The 26,313-nt window shown below is 35.0% G+C and overlaps 1 protein-coding gene across 13 annotated transcripts in view; it reads left to right on the top strand.

Annotated features, from left to right (window-relative positions):
- Positions 1-26,313, top strand: part of CEP170 (centrosomal protein 170) — a 102,179-nt gene that overhangs the window by 15,929 nt on the left and 59,937 nt on the right. For all 13 annotated transcript variants that reach the window (XM_040553544.1, XM_040553553.1, XM_040553550.1 and 10 more), the window contains exons 2-7: positions 6,626-6,771; positions 11,999-12,088; positions 18,134-18,212; positions 18,831-18,889; positions 18,994-19,156; positions 21,272-21,406. In XM_040553544.1, coding sequence (XP_040409478.1) covers positions 6,667-6,771; positions 11,999-12,088; positions 18,134-18,212; positions 18,831-18,889; positions 18,994-19,156; positions 21,272-21,406 — 631 coding nt within the window. In that variant the 5' untranslated portion in view covers positions 6,626-6,666. The remainder of the gene's footprint in view (positions 1-6,625; positions 6,772-11,998; positions 12,089-18,133; positions 18,213-18,830; positions 18,890-18,993; positions 19,157-21,271; positions 21,407-26,313) is intronic.

Here is a 26,313-nt window from a genome sequence, read left to right as displayed (position 1 = left end):
TAAGGTCTGGTGGTTTAGCGAGAGGGACAGTTGTCCTGAACATATTTAAGCAAGTGAATATTAAAAGCAATTGAATAAATAGGGTAAATTGAATGGATGCTTCACTTTTCTTCCTGTGGGTTTTCTGTTTTCTTCCACTTTGCCAATTTTCATGCTTGCCATCCAGTTCCACACTGCTACACCAGTGTAACTCCAAAGTAATTGTGTAAAACTTTCATGAAACTTGCCAGTATTCCTTTATATAAAAATTCCTGTTAGTTCCAATGTGAGCAGGAACACTTTCTTGTTCAGGGCTATGTATGCCATGTGGATGCTTCTAGGAACAGAGGGATCTGTTCAGGTGAATTTTCCAGTCACTGAAATATTTGGTAATGTAGCAACTCTCCTTTTTGGACAGCTTTTGAAAATCTGGGATTGTTTTGGTCAGTTTTCATAAGCATGTGAGCTCATCTCTGTGGGAAGTCGCAGAAGAGTTTCTTTCTTTTAAACATAACCCACCTTGTTTATACTTCCATTGAGTTGTTTAATTTTTTTTGTAGCTTTTTATGCCTATATTTGTATTAACCTTTATGGATATTGTCAGAGAACTTAGCAAAGTGAAGTGTGTTTCCACTTGACACAGTGGTCCAAGCGTTATTTGGGTGGTGTCTTTTTCTGTGCTATGCTTCTACAGATGTGTCTTGTGTTGCTTGGCAAGCAAGGACCAAGGCTGAAAGTCTTCCTGCTTTCCCTTTTGAACTATGCTGTGTGTGCCCTCAGGAGGTCCATAAATTCAACAAAAATTGCCATCTATCTTTAGCCTAAAATTCTTTAATTTTAGATGGGTTTAAGAGCATCGAGGAGCAACATTGTGCACCACTGTGGCATGAAGGATTGCTTATGTAGCCTCAGTCTCAGTTGAATTCAATTCCAGTTCCCAACGAAAGTTCTCTTTTTTTCCTGCACAAGGTAACCTCTTTATTAGCAAATTTGCTTGATGGGCTAGCTCTAGGAACTGGTGAGAATAGCTTCAGCCAAGAGACTGTTGTTTGTGGAGCCCTCTCTCTCCGTTTCTGGGATGACGGCCATGCCAGTTGTGAAAGCGGTGGGTTACAAAAAACACCAAGGATAGTTTCATGACTCAAACATCTAGAAGCTACCGTACAGTATGAATTCTTTTATTTATAGGCCCTGTGATGAGAGATGAGCATCGCCTCCTGTTTTGGAAGGATGGTCCTAATTTTCCTACCAGCTTACACCCACGCTCTTTAGCCTTACTTGCAAAAGGATTAGGCATTCAGTGACATAAAAAAAAGTATATTAGACCATAAAAGTAAACGAGAATGCCTGTAGTGGTGCATAAAACTAGCTGCTTTAAGATGAAATGTGGTTGGTTTTAGAACTTACAGTTCAATATTAAGGTACTTCAGTGTTTAAAAGCAAGATACTCTCTATGGTTTCCCGTTTATAATAACCCTTTTACAAAGATGTTGTAGAGCTTTTGCCATAAGCATTAGTGACTTTCTCATGCTGTGGCAATGAGCGTGGCAGATGAAGTCAGTGGGAAGTTAATAATTCACAAAAAGTTTTAGTGATGTGTGATAAATAAGCACAGGCCAATCAATTGAGGAGAGGGGAAAAAAAAAACACACCCTCATTAATTGATTGTCAAGCTCTGTTTTAACCTTAATAAGGTAGAGGTCCTGGTTAAAATATTATGTGGTGGTGTAACTAAAGGTTATTTTTGAGTGCTGTATGTAAGTAGGTTAATTATGATTGCACATGAAACACCTCTTGTGATACTGCCCCACCTCAGAGTGTTTTACAGAGTAGATATATTATTATGGAGTTTTCCACTTAACTTCCTTGATTTTAATTATTTATCTTTATAGAATACTTTGTAGCATCAGTTGTGTTGATACAGTAGTCTTCTCAGGGTTGGAATTACATTCACTTTGCTCTCGTCTTTCTATAGCATAGATTTCTCTGTTTCAGTCAAAAATAGACCTGCCAGCCATAGCATTCTCAATTTCTTTGGGACAGCAGCAGTGGGCACTGTTTGCTGACAGCATTTTATGGTGACTTGGGAATCAGCTTCCACTTAAGTCTTTTCCAGTCACTACTGATGCCGCTAGCACTCTCATAATTCTGATTTCTCCCTTGACTTACACCTGATGTTTTCCTTCCTTGAGTCCTGGCTGCAGACTCTGCCCAGCTCCTGCTCAGCTGCTTTGCTCGGCAGTCTGTCCCTCCGGCTGCTGTCCCCTTGCCTTTGTGCTCTGCCATCAGCGGTGGGTGAATTGGGAGTACTGGGCAATGGGGCGCTGGTTCCCATTCAAACTGTCACTACAGCATGGAAAAGCAGTAGTTAAGGCAAATGTGGGACATGCTGCGTGTAGACAGATGGTAAGAGAATTTATCTGTGTACTTGCTGAACTAACATACACATAGGAAGTTTTCAAAAGCTTTTTGCTTGTCTGCATTTGGATCAATTTGCATAGGAACAGTGGTAGAAGGCACAAACTGATACTAAGGCGGCCTGTCACATTTCAATTACAAATCTGCATGTATCAACTACTTCTCCCAATTATTATTATTTCTTACACTGGTAACATAGAATTTCTTCCACTTACTTGGTTTCAAAAATGCTTGAGTCAATACTTCTCAAGGTTCACCTGAATATACAATTACATGACAAGGCAATTATATGTCAAAGACGACTTAATGAAGTTTTTAGCAGCTGGAAACAGGAACTTAAAACAGTGAATACTGAGCAACGTAGGGATTCCAGCTCTGTCAATATTGTGTATCAGCTTGATGCAGAGGTGTTTTTGAATGTTACTTTAAAGTATTCTAAATAATTATCCTATTACTGTGCAATACATTTCATGTACTATTAAAATTATATGATTTTCAGTTTTAATATGGAAGACTGGTGCTTACACCTGATTTTGGTGTATATTAGGTTTAGTTTTAATTTTAAAGGTAGCTTTTTGCTTCTCTGTCGGACTGGCATCTTAGTGCTCGCTAATAATCTAGCTGGAGGAAACAGTTGGCTCTTCTCAGTTACAGGCAAATACAGAAATGTAGACTCAAATGTGAGATTATTAAGGGTTTTTGCTTACAATAACATTACTGTATCAAAACTGTAATCTTGGCAATGTTTCTCTAGACATATTTGAAATTGGTTACACCCATCTTTTGGCGAGATAATGTAGGGCTTTAGTTGTTAGGGCTGAATTATATTTACAGGATGATGTAGCCAATTTCCCTTTGCTGCTGCATCTGTTTCAAATGACTTATTACCCGTGTGTGTTTTCTTACACACTGATGATTGCCTTTTGAAATTCATCGTCCTTCACCATAAAATGCTGTTTCTTCTGCAGATGAGGAAACGTTTCATAGTTGTAATAGAAGTCTGCGAAACAGACTTCCAGGGTATCTAAGGCAAAACATTGGTTTGGATGATTGAGTCTCAATAATGAAGTCTTTCCTGTGTTAAAAAAATTGCAACACAATGCTGCCCTATTAGCAAAGACGAATAAAATGTTTCAATAGAGGGTTTAAGATTTGCTTTGCTGAGAGGAAATCCTGCTATGTCTGGTGAGTATTTTGGCTGAAAGGGGCAGTCTGTCCTGAGGCAGGACAGACAGGTGCCTCCGGGTCACTGTCCCCTTCCCCATGAGCACAGGCCCCGTAAGGAAGGGAGCATGTTCGCTAGGACGAGACCAGGGAACATCTCCCTGGAGCGTTCTCCCTGGCTCACAAATGGGATCACTGCATTTAATAGGCATGAGGACTTTTTTTCTTCCCTGAATGGTTATCCCTTTTTGACCCAATGTAACCTTCTAGTATCCATACCATTTCATTGCAAGAATTATCATGATCTAAATTTGCACTGTGTAAAGAGCCACTTATGATGATTTTGCACCCGTCCTGTAGTAATTTAATTCGGTATCTCCTAGACGGTGAGCAATCATTCATTCTCTTATCGCTCAGAATCTCTCCACTACAACCAGAATACTTAGCAGAGTATTAAAAATATTGTTAGCTTTCATGAAGTTTTCAGGGCACAATGCAATTATCCATATACTGTCTATGTAACTAATGAACAGTGTGGTTTCATATAAAAACTTCAGCGTGCTTTTTTTTTGCTCTGATATTAAGTAACTGTTGCTACTGTATCGTGTACTTTCAGTTAGTTTTGCCATGTGCGATTTCAGCATAGCTTTTCTGATCAAAGGCATTGGTTTATTCTAAAGAGTACTTTAAAATAAAATATGTATCTGGGTTGATGATTTGTCACTGTTGAGACAGCACTGTTTGAAAAGAACAACAATATTAAGTTTGACAGAAATGGTGATGGGCTTTTAACTACAAATGTGCTGCCAAGCTGTGCAGCAATGATTGCTCTGTATAATTCCTTTTTAAAAATTATTTTCAGATAGCTTAATTTAATCTGTTTGTTGCCAGGCGTTATCATTTGCGGGAGGTTTGGAGGTTTTGCTTTTCTTTCTAGCTCAGTTGTTGTTGACCTACTTGTCTGTTTTAAAAATAAAAATGTTTTTTTTTTATTGACGGTCTATCCGTGTAAACTAAAATCTAGTATTTGAATATGAACTTTTTAAAATAGTATATATCATCTTAGAGTTCTCTGAATTTCCTTTTAGTGCAGGAAGGCCTAATGGTATGGATGGTATTGTATCGGCAGATAGGAGATGTAAAAGGTGGTAAAATATAAACTGAATGAATTTTGATATTGATCGGCATGCTTGCTCTAATATGTCCATTTAATTTCCTTGTGAAAGTGGGAACCTAGACTGGCAATTTCTGATGCTTCCTTTTTCTTTCTTAGAAGGAACTCACAGATGTCATTTGATTGGCCTAGTTTATTTTCTAGTTTTAAAGTAGGTTAAATGAAAAATATAAAGGTTAATTTCCTTCAAAATCACTGAGTAAACTGTTGCAATTATTAAAATCCTTATTTGGTAACTGAAATAAAATTTAAAACACATCTAGTAAGTTATTATCGTAGATGCTATTTGTAATTGTAAGGGAGGGCAGAGATGCTGTATGGTTTCTTCTGTTGAGTTGGAGAACATTAAGTAGGTGTAGGCTTCATTTGAAGAGCCTGCTATGATACCGTAATGGGAAGATTATCCTATCATAGTTGTTGCTGTATGTGAGAACCTCTGTTGCAAACATTTATTTACCCTTTTAATTGAATAAGTATTTACCGCATTAAATTCTCTAACTTCTTTCATTTGAATTCATTTTTTTTGAAATTGGGTTTTACAGCTCTGCTGGTTCATTTTACCACTGCCATAGCAAGCTTTCCAACTTACTGTAGCCTCTTGTGTCGCTTTCAGATGCAGTTTTGCCTTATCTCGTTCCTCTTTGTGTGGGCTTGTAATTTGTGGGATCTCTCCATGGCTGTAGGTTGCCTTATGGGGCAGTTCTGGCTTGGCATTTTATTTGATACTTAGCTTTATTCCTGGGTTTGAGAACCTCTATGCATTCTTATTATGCAGATTATGCTCAAATCTGGCTTGTGTCTACTTACAGCACGTTTGCTACCCTTGCATAATTTCACTAAATGGCATAAGTGAAAGTCCAGAAATACCACCTATTTGGTACTGAGAAGGAATGCAGACTTGTTGCTTTTTATTTTCAGCTCCCCTGAATGAATAGAGAGTAGTAATGAATGAATGAAATAATTTCTTTGCCTTACTTTCTCTTAAGGAGAGATTTTTAAGCCTTTACATATTCCAAATCATAGTTGGAATGTGACTCCAGTGGTTGATTACTTTCCAAGTATCAACCATAGAATTATTCTGGAGAGTGCTTTTAATCACGGCTTTGTCCGGTGTCAAATGGGCCATATTACGTGAAGAACTTTTCCATAAAAGTATTTTTATCGAGTTTTCAAGCTTTTGTGTTGTGTTTTCATGGCATTTTAAATGGCTAAATGTTTATTTCTGTTTGATGATATGTGTCATGTTTGGTAAATTAAGCTAAAGTATTATAGGAACACGGCTTTCAGTTTTGTTACTCACAATTAACTTCTGAATTGCTCATTTTGCTCGTTGTGTTTAAAATTCAAATGTATTCCGACGAATTTCCAAGATAAAAGTTCAGTTGAAAACATGTAACAGTAAATAAGAAGCAAAATTTGGTGCTGTAGAGAGAACCTGAGCTTAAAACAGAATAAACTTAAGTAGTTCTTTTTCACATGAAAATGTAATGACACACCACACGTGCAAGTTACTTTCTGTCTTTTGTGAACATTTGCCATGCTGTTTATTGATTGTGGTAATTGCTACATTAATGCTTCACTATCTTGATAATAAGCTGTTAAAAGCTTTCTGACAACTTGATGTATGACTTTGGCATTAGCTAGCTGCTCATATATTTTGAAGAAGCTTACCTCTCGTTCAGTTTGCCTTGTTGCATGAAGCAGAGCCACAAGACTATGGAAATCTGTAGCCTGTCACTTCCTCCAATCTTGGATTCAGTGCCTGCTATTGAGAAATGCTGTATCTTCAGAGGCTTTATATATTCAGCTCAGTGTTTGCTGAGTAGGAACTGTTGCTAAAAATAACTAAAATGAATTCCTCTGTCCCTTTTTCTTTCTGTCTCACTGCAGGATGACGTAGCTTTGCCAAGGATTTATCAGCTAAGCAGAAAATGAGCTTAACATCCTGGTTTTTGGTGAGCAGTGGAGGCACCCGCCATAGGCTGCCACGAGAAATGATTTTTGTTGGAAGAGATGACTGTGAGCTGATGTTACAGGTAATTGCATCAGCCTTCCATTTGCAACTGCTCAAATCTTGAGCCAGTTTTATATTCCTTTTGAAAATGAAACTTGCCAGATGTTGGGAGGGGCAATAGTTCTGATTAATCTTTTGTGTTCTTAGAAAAAGTTAGAATATATTGCCATCAATCATACGCTTATTGTCAAAGTGTAGGGGATCAAATTTCCTTTATATAAATCACATACAGAATGCAGAACTAGAAGATTAAAGAAATTTTGCAGTATGATGACTAAACCGTGTGCTCTGTAATATGTGATAATGCTAAGTGCACTGGATGCTGTTGAAAAGAGCTTTCTTTTTTTCTGCAACTTGTAATCTAATTTAGTCACATGATTTGATGCAACTCTATCCACATGTCCTGATCTTGCACAAAGGCAAATGAAATTAGTAGAGAAGAGTATTTCTGTATCTCTAAGGAAGTTGAATGACTCAGTCTCAGTAATGGTTTCATTTTAACTCTAAAAAGACAAGTCTTAGTCAAAATAGTTTAATGTTTTAAGTAGGTTCCTCAACTTTTGGATCACTATGGGGAACACTTAAAGGAGGTATGTAGCTGTATTGTTATGTAGCCACACAGCAGGCACTTTGCCTTATCAAAGCTGAAGTCCTCTGAGCTTCTTTCCAGTGTATTTCTTTTTGAACGGCTAATGGTAATATTTTGGGAAAAAATCTTGTCTTTGGTTACTGTAGAACTCTTACGAGGATTAAACTTTCACATGTCCAAACCACTCAGTAAAATATTTTCTTGTGGACTCTTTGTTCTCAAGAACTGTGTATGCAGCCATCAATGGCCAAATTAGAATTTCACTTGCAAATGAAGTGCCTAGAAACCTACTTTTATGTGCATTACTGAGAATGCAATTTCTATAGGTAAAAGGCATTTGGTTCTCAACCTCAGAAGCTATCCAAAAGGTTTTAGTGATAGAAATACTTTGTCTTCTTATAAAGTAGTTGAAAATACTCTTAATTTCTCTTTAAAAAATAGTCAGTGTGGAGTCTTGGCGATTTATGTGAGAAGTATTTGTTTTAAGAGGGGGGAAAAAAAGACAAGGTGGCAACAACAAAGAAACCCACACCATTGGTTCCCATCCAAGCAATTATAATTACAAAATACTTTTATTCTACCACTAACTTGTTAGTGGTTCGTTGTCCCTTTTCTTTCTCCTTTTCTTCCTCCTCTTGTTCCTTCCCTATCCATCACTGGTATGCATCTTTTTCTGGTTTAGGTCATTAAACTGAGAACAATCTCCACTTTTTTAAGGTGGGGAGTTAGATAATAATTTTATACCTTACATGACCACACTGTTCACAGGTTGGAAAAAGGTAAATATTGCAATGGTGTAAAAGTAGTGATATGCTTCAAATAATTTATGTCTAGTTAGGTATGTAAGAAAACTGGTTCACACCTCCTTTTCCCAACAATAAATGTTATTCCCTGTTTAATCCAAGTAGTTTTTCATGCCAGGAAGAATATTAGAGTTGCAACTTGCTAGAAAGTGGCTAGTTTTCTACAAACTTTGTATTGAAATCCACATATATGTGTTTTCGCTTGGTGCTATTGAAGTTACATTATTATAATATTTTTATGTTGATTGCAAGAACGACTGTTACTTTTGTTATTCTACATGTAAAATTTTGTTCAGTATGAAATTAGGCAGAATTCTCTCCTAGATGGTAGGGAAAGTGGAAGCAATTTCTTAAAGACAGTGATTTCTCAGCACTTAGTGTTTTTTGCTAACTGTTTTTTCTTATCTGTCATTCCTAATATTCCCATCTCTACCACAGTACTGATTTTTATTGTACTTTTTAATCCTTCAGTATTCACTTGGATTGGCTGCCTACAATCACTGTGGCATCAGGCCAGCCATAGATCTGTTCAAGGTCTTGTCCAACAAAATGATTTGTAGACAATGTGTATCTAATATACACTACTGCAGATCTGTTTAACTGAGTAGAAAAGACTAAAAATTCTCTGTCCAATAGGTAGTTAACAGTTCAGGAAAACAAATATCAAGATTAACAAAATGAGTTTTGTCTGACATAATTTTCTACCTTCTGCTACCTAAATGAAGGATTTAAAACACTCCTAGGAAGGATTTTTGTAGCTTTATACACGCAAACCCAGGCTGAGTTCCTTGCTACATGTCATTTTCCTGAAGTTTTGCCATAGCTGGAGAATGTGTGATACTTTTTCCTCATACAATGCATATGTGGTACATTTGATTTTGCAGTTTTCTCATTAGTAAATAACTTAGGTTTTAATGGTCCACATCTTTGACTGGTAAGTCTTTAGAGCAAAGCTTAACACTCAAGCATTTACTCTTTCATTTTACAAAACTTCAGTCATCATCACCTCCAAAAGCAGCTCCCTCTTTGAGTAATATTTTAAATAGAATCCAGTCATTTATGGAAGTTAGTTGCTCTCTGACTTTAGAGGTGGTAAAAAGGATCGAGGGGCCTGGCGATTTTTGAGAATATTCTTTGTAGCCTGCTGTTAGGTCTACATGCCAGCATGACTGGGATACCACAATTGCTGAAGGGGGAGGAACCCACCAAAGGAGAAGCTGATAATGTGTTCTTGTTCTGTATGTATAGCTCTTTGTGTAGGACCTTCCATTCCACTCCTGACAACTTGGTTGTTCTCTTACTGCAAAGCATGTGGACAATGCATGATAAAGAAAGTGGAATTTAATGCTTTTATTCATAATCTCTTGACAGAAAGCATGTTATAAAAGCCTTATTAAAAAGCATTTCAGTTCTGTTGTGTGCTTTATAGAATTAGACCTCAGATCTATGCCTGACTACTATTCTTCTAATAGTTTTGTTCAGGCCTGGGAATACAGATTTACTTTTAACTGTGTTATTTTGTAAATATATTCAAACGTGGTATGCAGTATTTGTATTAGGCTAGCTGCTCCAATATACCACCTTTCTTGTGGATAAATACTGCATTTTCCCCTTCTTTCACCATTATGTTTAGAAAATCTTTTGGATCTTGATGGGGCAGTTATATACATGGAAACAAAAATAAATAACTTTGATATTACTAATAATATAGATTTATTTGAAAAGAAGAATACTTTTTTTTTTTGTATTCTGAGAATACATTTTTAGTAGTAAGGATTGGATTTAAAAGTAATATAAGCTACAAATTTATTATAACCAAGGATGGAGTTTTCCTCTTTATATGTGTACAGCTCTTAGCACAGTTATTCTGTGATTGTCTTCAGTCATAGATAGATCTTTGTACTGAGTCTGGCTGGGATGGAGTTAATTTTCTTCATTGCAGCCCTTAGGGTAGTATGCTTTGGATTTGTGATCCAAACAGCTGATAAGACCCTGTTTTAGCTCCTGTTGAACAGGGTTTACAGTGTCAAAGCCTTTTCTGTTTCTCTTTTCTGCTGCCTTTCTCCACGAGTATCTCAGGAGTGCGCAAGAACCTGGGAGGGGACACAGCCAGGGCAGCTGACCCCAACTAACCAAAGAGTTATTCTGTGCCATATAATGATGTGCTCAGCAATAAAAACTGGTGAGAGGTGGTTTTGGGGAGGGTAGCCTCTGCTCACAGACTGGATGATGCGCATAAGTCTGCTTGTGGGAGGTGGTGAGTTAGTGCTTTTGAGTCACTGGATTTGTTGTTGTTGTTGGTTTTTTTTTTTTTTTTGGTTTGTTTGTTTTCCTTCTTCCTCTTTCCTTCACACTTCTTAAGCTATCTCTAACTCAACCCATGTGTTTTATTGTTTTTTTCTTTTCCTATTCTCTTCCACACTGAGGGAGTAGAAAGAGCAAGCAAACGGCTGTGAAGTGTTTAGCTGCCAGCCAGGGCAACACAATTTTTATTATAAAGAGTAGTTTTGGTAGGAATTATATTTGAATGGAATGCAACAGTAATAAATCTGAAAGAAAAATGGCACTTCAAAGATTAGCACAATGTTTGGACTTGTAAAGATCATCTGTAAAGAATAAAAACACGTTCAATTATATACAAATAGTCTTAAGTCTGAGGAGAGCTACAATGTGCAGAATTTCAGGTGCCACTCTAAAAGCCACAAACTCAAGTAATCGTTCTTACCATTTCAAATATGTGACAAAATATTGTGAAGCTTTTTTTTAGTTTCGTTTCCATTTTACCTTTTTTTAATAGGAAGTGGCACATAAAGATTATAAAATAACTGATTAATAGCATAATATATATTTGAATAAAATAATTGGGAAAAGTTCAGATTCTTTTTCTTATAACCCAGGTAAAGATAGGCTAATTCATAAAAAGTTCAGAATTTTTTCACATAAACTAGGTAAAGATAGGCGAATTCATTTGCTTGCTTTCTTGCACCACTTGTTTGGAAAAGTATAATCTTGACTTTGTAGGTTCAGCAGAACACTCACATCAGTGAATTTGATTTTACTGAGCTTTTTTCACCTGAGGAAAGGTTACTAAACCCATATAAAATTAACTGTAGCAGTGTATCTTCACCCACTATTAAGAATGCTTAACTGATGAAGTGCATTTATTGGTACAGACCTTATTGTTCATCTGTCTCTCTTCCTTTGTCTGTCCTTTCCCCCCCCCCCATCTTATATTCTGACACCCTTTCTCTTCCCCTCAAGACTGTAGAGCAGATTGACTAAAATAACATAGTAAGTGTAAGCAGAAGAGGAGAGAATTCACTTCTATGAGGAGAAAGCAAAGCAATGAAAAGATGGCATGGAAAGGAAAAAATAAGGAAGGAAGTTGAAGGAAGGAAAACAATACTAGCAAGTCACAAGAGATAGAGAAGGAATGAGATGATAAGGGATTCTGAGAATAGAGAGCATTTCCTTAGGAGTCCTGGATGCAAGGTCTTAAGACCTTTAACTGGCTAATGTGCTGATGACCTGGGATCCTTAGAACTGACAGGCGCTGATGGTGCTGGGACAGGAATGAGCACAAAAGTCATTCTCATTACTGTATAGGTACGGGACCTGTATTTAGGAAACATTAAGAAAATAATTATTCAGAATTTTATGGTTCTGTTATGGGCACCCAGGGTCAGCATTGGATATGGTTAGCTATCAAGTTAGTGTGGGCCTAATTTTTTTGTATAAAGTTTAAAGAAACATGTGGAAAGAACATAATTGCAGTACTCTCAGAAATAGCCATCATTGCTATATTGATCTGTTGTTGAAATGCATTATTTTATTTTGTATTCTTTTTAATATTTTAGTCACGAAGTGTGGACAAGCAACATGCTGTACTTAACTATGATCCCTCTACAGATGAACACTTGGTGAAGGATTTGGGCAGCTTGAATGGGGTAAGGTAACATCAGAAATGTATAGTTTCCCTTAGTCTTTTTTTTATAGCAAGGATACTATGACTTAAGTGTTCATTAATATCTTCTTAATGCAAGTTTGCAAATGGAAGGAACATTTGAAAGGAAAATGTAATTTTGTGGGGCATCAGTTAAAGGACTGGAACAAAGCACCTTAATAAGAGGGCCTTGACAAGACAAAGAAACTCAAAAGAATACAAGGGGATATTTAACTCTTCTGTTTTTTAAAAATAGTAAATGCAGAAAATCTTAAATTCATTATATGCTTAAAAAAAAAGCCTTTCAATCTATAAAATTTCTGCTTAAGAAATTGATTTATGCTTATTATCCTGTTTCACACAGAAAAGAATGTTACTGTACTCTATGTGAAAACAAATTTTAAGTATCCAAAAACCAAGCTGCATGTAAACTTATTTAACATATTTTATATTTGCATATTCTGTCTCTGTATCCTTTGTGTCAAAATCTCTATGAATAATGTATAAATGTCAAGTTATTAAAAACTAACATAAGACAAATGCAAAGTTATGAGCAAAATGAAGTTTCATATTATTTTACATTTTCAGACTTTTCTAGGGATTACATATACAAAATTCTAGACAAGCTTCACCTTTTATAAACATTTTGAATATTGTAATGGATTATTAAAAACTTAGTTGCTTTGTCATATTTCTGTAGCCCTTTAGATATTTCTTTGAGCTGTTTATAGATGGTAGTTATGGTTGGTACTTTCTCAGTTTGTCATGAATGTGCATGGAGTACCAAAAATTGTGAGTTCATCTTTGATACCTACTCATTATCAGTAACTTCCTAAGTATTAATTTCAGTAAGCATTGCCAAATTTTAAATATATATATGTATATATATAAGATGAAGAAGGAATCTCAAATTACTGTCTGTTAGCATTGATTTTTAACTTGGTGTTTCATCTTGAAGTGCATTTCAAAATAAATGCTTGGACTGTCTTTATTAGTTTTTCTGTATTTTAAGGTACAGAACTTAACGTGTGTAGGCAACTCAGCTTTCCAAAAGGTCAGAGTCTCAACTCCATCTGAAACCAGTGTAACCTGAAAGGTTATATCATTTGAATAGCTATAAGCAGATGAGAACTTTGCTCCTTAAATATTTAATATACCTCTGTATTTTGAAAGTCAGTACACTGTTTCAAGGAAATTATCAAAATTCAGCTCATAATAATTTCTTGCTGAGCAACTTGATTTTATTCCCAAATTCCGTGTTATTCTTGTAGTCAACAGGCATACCTGATTTTCATTGCCTTCTCACAAAACTTGAGTTTAATAAAAAAAAAAAATACACCTATCTATATTTTTAAGACCTTCATTTGTCTCCTTCATGTATGGTACACAGCTTTCAGTTTTCTTCACTTGCTCTGATTCATTCTCAAGTTGGAGGTATCAGTTACTGTGTAGCTGTTTACCCAGAGACATCAAAGCAGCTCTTCTCACAGTTTGGGGAATATTAAATTGTATCACTGCAGTCCTTGTTCCTTCTCTTCACAGTGCTTCCCTTACTGTCTTGTTTCCAACTGTGCTTTTTCTTACATACCTCCACCTATCTGGTTTCAAGTCTGAAGAGGAAACATACAATTTTCTAACACCATACTTCAGTCAAATTGTGTAGTAGAACAGTATATGCAATGCCTCTGTACCCTGCAATGAACTACTAACTAGGCAATGGTTCTTTTAGTCCAGTTAAAAGTTTCAGTGTTGACTGTATTTACCATGTGTATTGTCATACAGCAATACAAGGCTTTAACTGGCTTTCAAAATGGCAAAGCATAAATTGGGCAAGGGAGGGGGCAGAGACAGGAAGCAAACAGAACCCCAAAAATCCAGCACATGCCTTCAGACCAATGATCTTGATTTTAACTTTAAATTTTTGGATGGTTAGCTTTCTGTGACTATCTCATAGCATAACTCAGCCAGCTTCTGTGTGTAACGGCTGTTTTTAAGTCACCTTTGGAAAATAGTTTCTGGTGTGGGGATCAGGGAGAGAGCTACTAAATCTAATAGCATCTGTGATAAATTAGATAACATAAATAAAGTAGATAAATTAGTGAGAAAGCTTGCTTGTTACACTGTGGCTGTAACATCTGACCTGGTTTTGGCAGACTTTGTTGATGACTTCCTGGAGAAAATGGTATCTGAATTCTCCAAAGAGTTCTTCTCAATATAAGCTTTCTTCTTACTGTAACACAAATAAGACATTCCAAAATATGACTCCTTTTTTTTGTGTGCTTACTATACTATTGCTTTTTTTCTATGAAATCTGTAGTAAAGGGACGTTGGGCTTTTCAAGACATTCAGCCTTCTTTTTCATTCTCCTTTTTAATGTTTCCAGGATATATATGCATGTTACTCTGCTCCATTCCTTCCTCTACCTGTCTTACCTTTTGTAAGGTGTGTAAGTTCTTTAATCTTTGAAGAAATTTAAAATCAACATTGTTGAGTGTCGGTTTCTCTCCATGGTCACCAATTCTGTAACATAGTGTTGCTCATAATCTTGACAGATAACTTTTTTAGCATTGCAACTGATGTTTTCAAAGGTCATCTTTACTTGTTTGAGGGATGCTCATTTCTTCACTAGTCTGTGTGAAATGTTTTAAATTGTGTCTGGTATCTGAGGGTCCAGATTCTTCAGACACTTTTTTCACTCAGTTGCCATTGAAGAGTGGCAGTGTATTTTTGTGCTTCTGTCAGTTTCTGGTGAAGGACATAACACAGAGAGCTGCTAGTTTGTGGTCAAGTGTCTCAAAATTGTAGGAGGAGGTTTTTCTTACTCCTCTGTCTTATTCCTCAGTATCTTTATGGAAGTTCTGGGCTCCAGTTTCTAGGCCAATTGTGTAGATGTGAGTGCACATCTGTTTTGTTGGTTTTTTTGAGTTGCTTGAAATGCAGCCATCACCCTTGGTAAATAATGTTATATTTGGTCTCAAAAAGAAGGTGGTTTACTCTACCAGGTTTTGTAATAACGATTCAAGTAATTTTCTTATGCCTCTCTTCCAAGTATTTTGGAGACTGCAAGGTGAAAAGTTCAAAGCAAGTTGTAGGAGAACCATTTATCTACTGGAGCTGAGAACCAACTTGTAGTTTTTTATAAAGGCACTTTAATTCTTAATGTCATGTGTACACAAATTTGTGTGGCCAGGTGACCTCTAGAGGTCCCTTCAAACCTTAACTTTTCTGTGATTTGTTGTTTCATAAAAGTGAGATAGAAGCATACATGATTCTACAAGGACATGGTATGTAAGGAAGCCTATGGTTTCTCTGAAGACTCAGCATTTTTGTTCTCTTTAGTTTAAAAACAAAACTCAACCAACAAGAACAGTTCCTTCAGAATTTTACTATTCCTTGAAAACAACATTTAAATTGAGTTAGGTAGGTAATTAGGAGGTAATATGGGTATCAACAGATAAGCTCTCCCTTTAATGTAGGCCTGAGGCCTACTTTCTTCGAAAAGTACTGCAAGTGTTCTTGCAGTACTGTGGAAGAAAGGGTCCTGCTTTTGCTTTGTTGGTTTCCACCCCTTCTTATCTTCCTTCATCAAGAACAAATGTTGATTTTGGGTCTCTGCAATTAGTTTGATTTCCTTCAAGAACATTTCTGGTATAATGCAGTTTAGCCACTAAAGGTAATTTGAGGGTTAAAGGGAGAAGGCCACTGCCAGTGCATAAGACTTTCTCTTTTGAGTTTAGTGAGCCCAGTACACTATCACAAGATGAACTGGGATTGCAGTTGATGCCCTAGTACCTGAACAGTCGTATCTGTTTGGCTAATTCATGCTCAGTTCAAGGAAAAGGAGACAAGTCTTCATTCTGGACTTTGTACGTCTAGATTTGAAAATAAAGCAAAAGAAAAATTTCATCAGATTCACATAATGCTTTATTTCCAGAAAGCAAGTAATTCTCCAGCTCATTCTTGCTTATCTTTTTATTTCATACTAAAAAGATGGATGAATTTATCTTTTCTGAGGAAAATTTGTATAGTTTCTAATATACAGTTTGGATTCCTTTGATATTGGTGAAATAATTATTTTATTTTCTCCTTTGCGTGTCCTCAAAGCAGTCTGAATTTTGGTAATTTACTGAGATTCAGGCTGTCTCAAGGATATACTTGGCATGGGTTTTTGCTCTGGACTCTCATAATGTTGAAGTAGAATAAATATGCATTAAATACCGCTCTTAAGTTTCAGGCTTACTAACTGGTAAATAGTTGTACCTGTAATTCTTGTTTCTTGTGAAAGATACCTACGTCAATTTTATAAATGAGATAAACATTATTTTTATTTAGAAAAAGAACAAAACAGAAGACCCCTTTATTATTTTAGGGGAGGACATAATTTCTATCCTTAGAGATTTCATCTAATACTCAATGTAGATGAACAAAACAAGTGTTTAAAGATTCAGATACTTGGCTTGCTTATCTATTAAAGTTTTATTTTTTGTGTGTGCTCCGAACTTTAAAGTGCTTTAAAGATGCCAGTCTTGAGCTGCTCCAGTCCTTAAAAACATGTACATGCTGTTGTAGAATTTGCAAGTTTAAAATAGAATGATCCTGCATGGTTGTGGTATTTAGAGTCCCTAAAACTGGCACAAAACAATAGTAAATGTTTTTCAGCAAAGCTTTCTCTGAATGTTTAATTTCCTATCTGTAGAATTAATGTTTAGTTGTTCTAAAAAGTAGAAATGAACAAGAATCTGTATTTTTTTTTTAAGGTACAGAAAATAATACTGATAAATAATTCATAAAATAATGCAACAGACTCATCCAGCTGAACCATAAATATTTTATTTGCCCTTAATTTGTCCTAAATGAAGGCTTTTTAATGATTTGAAAAGAGGATGAGGGAAATAAACCAAGAAACAAGAGACTGGTCATATGTAACTGGTTAGTCGTATTTCTTACGGGGAAGATGCTACATTCTTGTATGTCCAGATGCTACATTCTTTTAAGGTAAAAGGAGAAGGAAGATTTCAAGAAAGCCCGGGGAGAACATAGGGGAGAGGAGCTTAGAGTGTAAGTTTTAGCTCCTCAGTGCAGATTTGAATTCAGCCTTGAGGAATAGTTTGAGTCAAGATGCTGTGCAGAAGCTTTTTCTTGGCTCATATGGTGGATGGATCCTTCAAGGACCTGAGTTCCAGAGTTAAGTTTAATGTCTTTTTTTCCTTTGAAAAATGTTATTGTTTGCCAAATCTTCCAAATTACCTTTCTGAGATCCATTTTGACTTGAACATGTATTATTCCTCTTCCTTGCTGCTTCTGTAATTAGCCATTGTCTACATCTCAGGTGTTCTCTGGAAGTTTATACCAGTATCTTTTTGTAAGCTTCTTGTTATTTGTTGCCATTAAGATTGCCAACCACACAGATTGCGAGGTCTGAATTGTTCTGTACTACCTCTAACAGCCAACTGATGTGGCTGGTGAAATTAGGCAAACTTTCAGGTACATAAATCCTTCTTCACATCCCTGAAAGCTTGTCTGATTTCTCCTGCTGTTTCCAACAGTGATTTGAAGGAAGGGAGGATTAGTTTTGGTACAACGACTGGATTTTCAAAAGACATTAAGACCGTGGAATTTGCCCTGTTTTGCTGCTAGCTGTTAGAATAATTATTTCTGCTTACAAGTGTTGTTATGCCTGTTGCTGTTCAGGAGTCGCAGTACATTGAGTTATTTATCACTAGTATGTGGAATTATTTGGATGCAGTAACTTGGTCCATGTTTGTTTTCCATTACGTCTTTTGACAATGTTTAGAAATGATAAACTACCTCAGAGCTTATGTATATAATGTGAAATGTTGCATAAATGTAATGGTATGTCAATTCTGACAGCTAATTGAGATTGAAAATGCAAGGTACGAGAAAAATAATGATGTTAGATGCTACTTTGAGGTAATATTGCCCAGTGAATCACCAGTAGAAAATTTGCAATGCTGAAAACTTTCTTATAAAATTAGTTTAGTGACCTTTTTTTCAATTTAACAGTATCTGTCTTCATTTATTTCTATAGACATTTGTGAATGATGTGAGGATTCCAGAACAGACATATATCACTCTGAAGTTAGAAGATAAGCTGAGATTTGGATATGATATCCTTGTCATCAAAAATGCACAATGTGCTGACATGCTTTTCTTGCTGAAAAGTATATTTGCATTAAATGAAAGGTTCTTATACTATTAGAGAAGCAACCTTGAAATACCTGTTTCTTTACGAGAAAATCGCAGGTTTTGGAATACTATGCCTTGGTCAGAAGTATTGGTAAAGTACATGTCATTGTTTCTTAACAAAAAGAAACCTTGATTTCCAATTACTATTTAAAACCTCTGTATATCTATTGCTGTAACATTCTTAACGTGTAACTTCTGTGTTGCAAAGAAACATTACTTTGAGGCAAATAAGAAAATTCTTGTATTGTAGGAAATTGTATGCACGTTGTAAAGATTACAAGTAATTATTCAGCAAACTACTAAATGAAAACAAAAAGAGAACTTACATGATTGCAACATTAAGGTATCTATTCAATGTTCTATTTACAAATAGTAAATAATGTGCATTTGCTTTCACAAGTATTATTGTACATTCTAGTCTGTACAGTAATAGATTCGTAAAACAATTGTCACTATTGTAATGGCAGAATAGACTATAGATCTATTGCCTTTCCAGAAAGTTGTCTTGTAAGTTGAGCGTTTTCCTTAGCATTTCCTACATACTAATCTTTTTACTGTTGTCAGAGGAGAGATGAGAGTCCCTGAAGAAGCACTTAAGGTAATAATGGACCATTCCTAGATGTTTTTCTGTCATTACATAGTTACTGGTAAAAGTTTTTGCATTCTTTGAGATAATTCATTTATTTATTTAATGTTACATAGCATGAAAAATTTACAAGCCAACTCCAGTTATCCCAAAAATCTTCAGAGGCAGAAGGGTCAAAGCAAACCAGCTCTAAAACTTCAGAGTCCAAAGGAACAGACTCCACAAATGAAGTGCACAACAAAACTACTGAAGCACTGAAATCTGAAGAGAAAGCAATAGGTAAGGTGCATTTTGGTGGCAAAAGAATGTAAACTTTGAAAGGTTATTTGTTTGCTTTGTTGGGGTGCCTTTGAAACTGTTCAATTAGATGTAGAAACATCACGTGAAATATTAGATGTATTGTAAGAATAATTAATAACTTTCTAAATTTAATTTCTGCCTTTTTTTGTAGCATTTGCATGTTAAGAAAGCTTTTGAAATTTTAAATTTAAATTTTTAAATTATTTTTAAGCAGCATTTATCAGATCTTTGTATTTCTTTTCCCAAGAATCAGAAATTTCCAGTAGTGATGGCAGTAAAGTGATGTGTTTTTTTGCAGTTGAATTGAAAAATACTCCTATAGGAACAGTTTGTACGTTTTTTCACCACCATTCCCAAGTGTTTCCCTTCTTTTGATTTATTTTCTGTTTTTTTATAATAGATATCAGCATACATTGTTAGATGCTAGGATGGAATTTAAGCATTCTATTGTGGTACAAAAATGGTGGAAACTAGTTTCTATCTTGTTTCTACATCATCTTTATGTATGTTTAATATTTATGTATTGTGTCATGGTGGCTTTGCCACAAATGTCTTAATGTTGAACAATAAACTTTGTTGTGTGGCTTGCTTGTTTTAGGAATTATCTGATCATAATTGCTTGCTGTGTTACAAGCTACTACAGGGGATAACCACAAGAATGAGAAAGGAATTGTGTATTGTTGTGCTTTTAATGTGATTCTGACTAGGTCTGACTTCTTAATTCAAGGCAGTTACAGCATTGTTTAGGTTTAATCCATCCTTCTGGAAGGCTTACTTCAAGTAATTCTCTCCGCCACCTATAGGACTCAGTGGTATAACTAACTTTTGGCTAATCTGACATCCTAGTAAGGATACATAAAGCCTATCCAGTAACTTAGTATTCCTATTTAATGTTGCTTTTTTTTTTTTAGATCCTCTTAAATTTTTATAGTGTAGCACAGTGGGTTTTCTTCCCAGCTTCCCTTTCTCTTTACTGTTCCAAAAATAACAGTAAAAGTTAATGATAGTTTTATATTTGACTGCAACTCATAAGCATTTTGGGGATTGACACTCACTGTTGGCTGTATGCAAAGCTGTTGCCTATTGCTAATTCAGTGCACAAGCATCAGCCACCAAGTTTTTAAAAATAGAGTATTAACTAAAGTGTTTTTTTGTCTTTTTTTGTTATTGTTTTGTTTTAAAAGTAGTTAATATCTTCAAATCATGCTGCTGTTTGGCATGGCTATGAAATTATATATAATTGTTGAATAAAAATGACGAAATTCATGACAGACAAAGCAATGGACGACGACTAAGATGGATTTGAACAGGTCACGTTCTTTTATATAAAGACTTCTTAAAGTATCCTCAATACATCTGTATGATACTGAAATAGCTAAATCTCAATAGAGTGAATATCCTGTCAGGAGTTCAAATCAAAACTAATACAGTCAATTTATCATGAAGGTACAAATCTTAATTATCCTAGTGTTTTTCTTATTTAACCTTTGTGTTTAAGTGTGTTTAATCGTGATTATGTATCCTATATAAAAAACAATTTTATTGCAGGGCAGTTTGTCTTCTGTTTGTTTGTTTTCTGTTTTATTTTTAAATTGTGCTCACTAATGTTTTACACTAGGTAACTTTCAGCACTCTGTAGTAGCTGTCAGTGATTTGGAACCTTGGCAGCACTGCAAAATTTGACCATTTTTTTCATGCTGTGAGTTCAGATTTCAACAAAAGGTCAATGTGGGTAAAAGTGAGACTCTTCTCATAGAAATGGCAATGAACAGCTTTTAGGAATATACTGCTGTACTGATGACTCCAAACTGAACGCAGAAAATAGCGTTTGCAGACATCAGGGTAACAATAAGAGATGTCAGCTGCCTTTGCAGAAATGTTTGTGCCAGAAGTTTTGATCAGGTCATTAGTAAGCTTTTATATTTAGAACTCAGATCACTTATCCAGCCTCTAAGTTGGTTGCATGCAACCAATTCAATTCAGCTTCCAGGAGGAATGATCCTGGCAAATCACTCTCTCTTCTTGTTGCTTGAACCTAAATACCAAAACTAAACAGAAAAGCAATTTCCTCTGCTGTGGGCTGTTATTTTATAGATCTTTCTGCCATGCCTCGGGGTACACCCTTGTATGGACAGCCAGCCTGGTGGGGTGATGATGAAGCAGATGAAAAAAGTGGTTGTAAACCAGACAGCAAACGTGAAGAAAAAATGCATGAGACAGGGGCTTCGGGTAAGTTTATCTTTTCTTTTTCTCACTCTCTCCCTCTCCCTTTTAATTATTTATAAGGCTTTTGCTGCTTAGTAGAGTACATATATTCTGAACTAGGGAACTAAATGGATGTCAATTTTTGTAAGTTTCATAGATGGGTTGCACAGATGAAAGCCTACTAAAATTTAGCTTTGAGAAGTTATTCTCAAGGAACTAGAAATTTCCAGAGACCAATTTCAGGCATGATAAGTCACTTTGCTAGTATCTAATACTAGTTTTGTCAGTAAATATAGAAATGTTTCCAGAACCAGTGTCTCTTTATCAATTTAGTCCATACCTGTCATTTCATGTACTAAAAATTACAGATTGAAGTGGGACATTTTAATGAAGTCACTTTTTTTTTTTTATTTGACCCTTGGTTATATAAGGTGATCCGTGCTAGCTTTCTGTCCTGTAATTTAGTAATGTTGTATTAGCAGGAATTGCATTTCATATTTTATGCAGTAAAGATTTACATAATCTAAAGTTAAACTGTTTATAGAGTTTATTTCCCTGTAATACAGATTTTTTTAGTCAGCTTGTCTAGTTGCAGTGTGTGTTGCCAAAACCTAAATCTCAATGTCTATAATTAGGCTCCTAAATCTATCATCAGACATATAAATAAAGTGACTGCTTTTCTAATAAAGGGCATAGCTTCAAAACTTACTGAAGCTAGGGCAAATTCAACCCATCTTTGTTTAAATGTTTAGGTGCACATTTAAGGCCCAACTGGTTTAATTTTGGAGTTCTTTAAACTACTGAGGTGGGAGTTTGTCTTACTGTAATGGTAGTTGCTGTGGTTATCATGAATCGTATTTTGCAGGAATTGGAATAATCTCTAAAACAAGCGAGAACAAACTAACCTAACACTTCTGTATAATGAAATCAACTCCAACTCCATAGCGACCTTTTTCATGTTAGTCTAAATTACTTATGACTCTGGTAAGTCGTTTAAGATTTGGTCTAGTAGAAAAGAAACCAGGCGAAATCATTTAGTGTAGCGATAGTTGTTGTGCAACTAAAACAACTTTGTTGCATAGGAAAACAACTAGGTCATAGTGGAGTATAGTTGTAGGACACTTTGTGCGTGTGAAAGACTTGTCTACTATAGATGCTGTTAGGTGCTATTGTGTGCTACTGTGGAGGCTTTTTAAGTACAGATTTACTATCATGCATTAGAAATCTCTGGTTCTATAACTCCAGTTCAAATCTTGTCTAAAAAAGTGTTCCTCAAACGCTTCTAAGCATTCTTAAGGAATACAGTTTTTTTTCCCTAATGTCAATAATAATGGAAGGCAGACTATTAGATATTGTTTTGCTTCTTTTTTTCTCAACAAAGAAAAGAAAAAAGAAGTGCATGTGTCATCAGTTACAAAGAAAAATAATCAAGTCCTTGCCTTTAAGTCATACCATTGGTACATTTGCTAGCCAAATGATTCTTCTCTCCTTTGTGACTAGAGGAAACATTAGCTATTGACTATGATACCCGTGACTCTATACCTTGCTGCATATACTAAAACAGAGTGAAATACCAATTTGTGTTTTTATTTCTTTGACGACAATCACTGTACCAAATCAATATAACAAAAATATGAAATCATGATGCTTTTTCTACTTGCATGTGCCTATCTACATTGTTTTAGTTTAAAAACATGCAGGTTATTTACCCTCATTAAATATAGGCTTATTAAAAAACATCTGAAAGTCTGTGTTTCTGATGCAATACCATTAACAAGGTCTGACACAATATTCCAGCTTCTATTTAGTAGCTATTTTTGTTATTTTCCTTTTTTTAAATTGCTTTTTCAGAAGCAATATAGCATCAAATAATTTAGTGTTTTTATTTACTTTACCAAGAGTTTTTTCATGAAGTGATCAGTGCTTCTGTCTTAGTTCCTGAGTTCAAAGAAAAATAAGATGTTGACTTTGCCTCAAACTAATTAAGGAGTTACAGTCTGGTTTAGTATTAGATGGAAGTAAATTTGTTCTAGACACAACTTCATTGACGGGGATATTTTTGAAATTATTTGTCTTGGTGAAGTAATCGTAAGGTTACTTGGTGGATTTGTGTTGGTGAAGTAATCATAAGGATGGATAGATAAGATGGACTAATTATTTCTGATTTTTCTTTTTTTTAATACACATATGGTGGGTACAGACACTTTTTGCAGAAGACTTTAATTTCGGAGGATGTGGAAATATGTATAGAAGAGTGATTTCTTTCTGTCACTTAATCTCTGACTAATGGCACGTTAGTCATATGTTTCTACTCAAAGAGTTTTCAACTGTTGCGGATTTTTTTAGTGGTGTTGGCAGAGAGCCTGAGAGGACAGGCCAAATAAGAAATGATATTTTCCTCCTCAGTCTCCAAACACTAAATTTATCAGTATAAAAGCATACAGAAAATATCCTAAAGGTTTTCATAAAATTTTAAAATAAAGAGATAAGTTTTTCAGGCCCCTGTGGCCTACAATTAAATTCCATGTAAATTCCATACAACTTCCATGAAGTTAATTTTCAGCAAGTTTGTATTTTCTTCATGGGCTTAGGTCTTATAACATAGCTGAGTGTAATAATGGGATGTCACTATAAAGAAACAATGAAAGAAAATGGGAAACTTCACAAGACCTTCATGTCTCGATATTTTTGAACTAAAACAATAAATTTTAATTTAGCAAAAACTGTTCAAAATGGATACAGTTATTTGTTCTTTTATGCGCTAAAATTATGTATTTAAAACACCAATTTGGAGCAAGGTTCTTAATATAAACTGCCTACAAAATTAATTACAGATGAATTCACTTACGTAAGTTCTTAAACCTTTTCTTAAGTAACTCAAATACATGAAGCATCATGTTGATCATTCTAACAAATTAATGTTGTGAAGAATTTGCTTTATGCTTTAATGATTATTCCCTGAATAGAAAAGAAGGCATGAATTATAACAGATGGGGCAAGGTTTAATGAGGAGATTCAAATGGGAGATTTGTTTCTGCTAAACCAACTATAGACAATTAGTCTTTACAGTCTCAAGTTAATAGGATTATTTTAGTGTTACTATCTTTCTGTCTCAATGGAAACTCACTAATGGAAGTTATTTGAAAATGGAGTAGAAAAGCCTGGAAAATTTTAAAACAAAAAAAACACTTTTTTTTTCCAGACATGCATGTTGCTCTAATTTAATGATCCATGAATGTACTAGTCCCAATCCAAATCAGCTGTTGCATATAAACCGATGATATGACATTGTTTTATTTATGCTCCAGCTCTTAAACTTACATGTTAATGACAAGTTTCCTGGGTGTGTAGTTAATATTCTGGCCATGTGTTATATTCGCACTTCCTGGAAAAGTTTAATTAAAAAAAAAAAAAACAAAAAACCTACATTTTCTGCTAATGTAAGTAGCACTTGTAGAATGTTTTATCAATAATACCTTTACTGGAAATCTAAGAAAAGGCCGAAATAATAATTTTCAAATAGGCTTTAAGAGCCTGAAATCCTTTCTTTTTCTGTTTGGCATGAAGTATTTTTTGAATTCCAGCACTGCATAACAATATATCAGATTAAATGTTCTTACATATAAGAAAGAGTCATTCTAGACTAAAGCAGGCTGACTGGTATTTTAGAAATATCAGTTAATCCGTATGTGTAAGAGACTACACGCATGTATTTAATCAATATTAACATTAAAGTTCTGAGAAATTTGTTCTAGAATTTTACTGAGTTTTGGCCTGGAATATGTGCATGTGCTGCACTTGCTCTGCAAAGCTAGAGAAGTGAATGTAGACACTATGCACCAGGGAGCGCTCAAAAATTTTTAGAGCCATGACTACAATATATTTAAGATCAGTTGTTTTCATTTGTTCATTTTTTAACTCCCGTAAAGCATTCAGTTATTTATTATGAGAGGTGGACATATCTATATGATACTATTTTGTATTTTTTAGAGAGCAATTCTGATAAGGTTTGATTAGACAGGATATGACAACATTAGAAGACAAAGGCTGTTTTCTTTAGTACTAGGTAAATCATTTTATGTATTCTTCACAATTTGTCTTTAAATATCAAATGAAAAATAATGTTGTTAGACCACTGGCTTGCTTCAGCAATAAAGCAAAAAAAAAAAAAAAAAAAAAAGAAACTAAAAGGTAAGTGTAATATGGAAAGAAGAAAAAAGGGAAAAAGGAAATACTAATGAGCAACCGAAAGCACTGACTTCAACCAAATATAAAACCAAATATAAAAATATTTGGGGATATTGTATAAATATGGCATTTTGGCCTCTTTTCATATCTTCTGAAAATAAATATCTTGCTCCACATTTACACTTTTTTTTTTTAAAAAGAGCTGTGTAAATTCCAGACAATTTTCTTTTACAAGTTTTATTGTTACGATTTTGTTCTTCTGCCTTAAAAATACAGAACTTTTTTAAAGCATCTGAACACTGGAAAATGTCTCCGAAGATTTTACCCTATATTTGCTGTTGATAATAACTTCATATATGCACATGCTTTCTTGCGTATTAGATAGATGTTGAATAGCAGAACATCTGTCACATTCATTGTCCAGGTTTCCAAGTAAAATTTTAAGTTACTGACTAGCTGTCTGTGTGATATGGTAAGGGAAAAAAGAAGCCCTAGAAAGTATAATGCTGTTAATGTTGGAAAGTGAGCATTGGTTTTACATGGTTTCCCATTTAGTGAGCTCTGGAGGGTCTAGGAGACTATTTTATTAATAATCATCAATGCCTGTGCAACAGCAACATTTTTTTCTTCCTTGCTTGTCCTGTAGAAACCATCACAGTGTTCTTTTGTAGCTCTAGTCTGTTGTAGAATGAGAGCTCCTTCTTTCAGATACCTATACTTTCAGTTTCACAAAATGTGGATTT

The sequence above is a fragment of the Cygnus olor genome, chromosome 3 (assembly GCF_009769625.2).
Source record: "Cygnus olor isolate bCygOlo1 chromosome 3, bCygOlo1.pri.v2, whole genome shotgun sequence".
Taxonomy (NCBI): domain Eukaryota; kingdom Metazoa; phylum Chordata; class Aves; order Anseriformes; family Anatidae; genus Cygnus; species Cygnus olor.
Note: the sequence above shows the minus strand (reverse complement) of the source record. Positions and strands in the feature narration are given on the sequence as shown.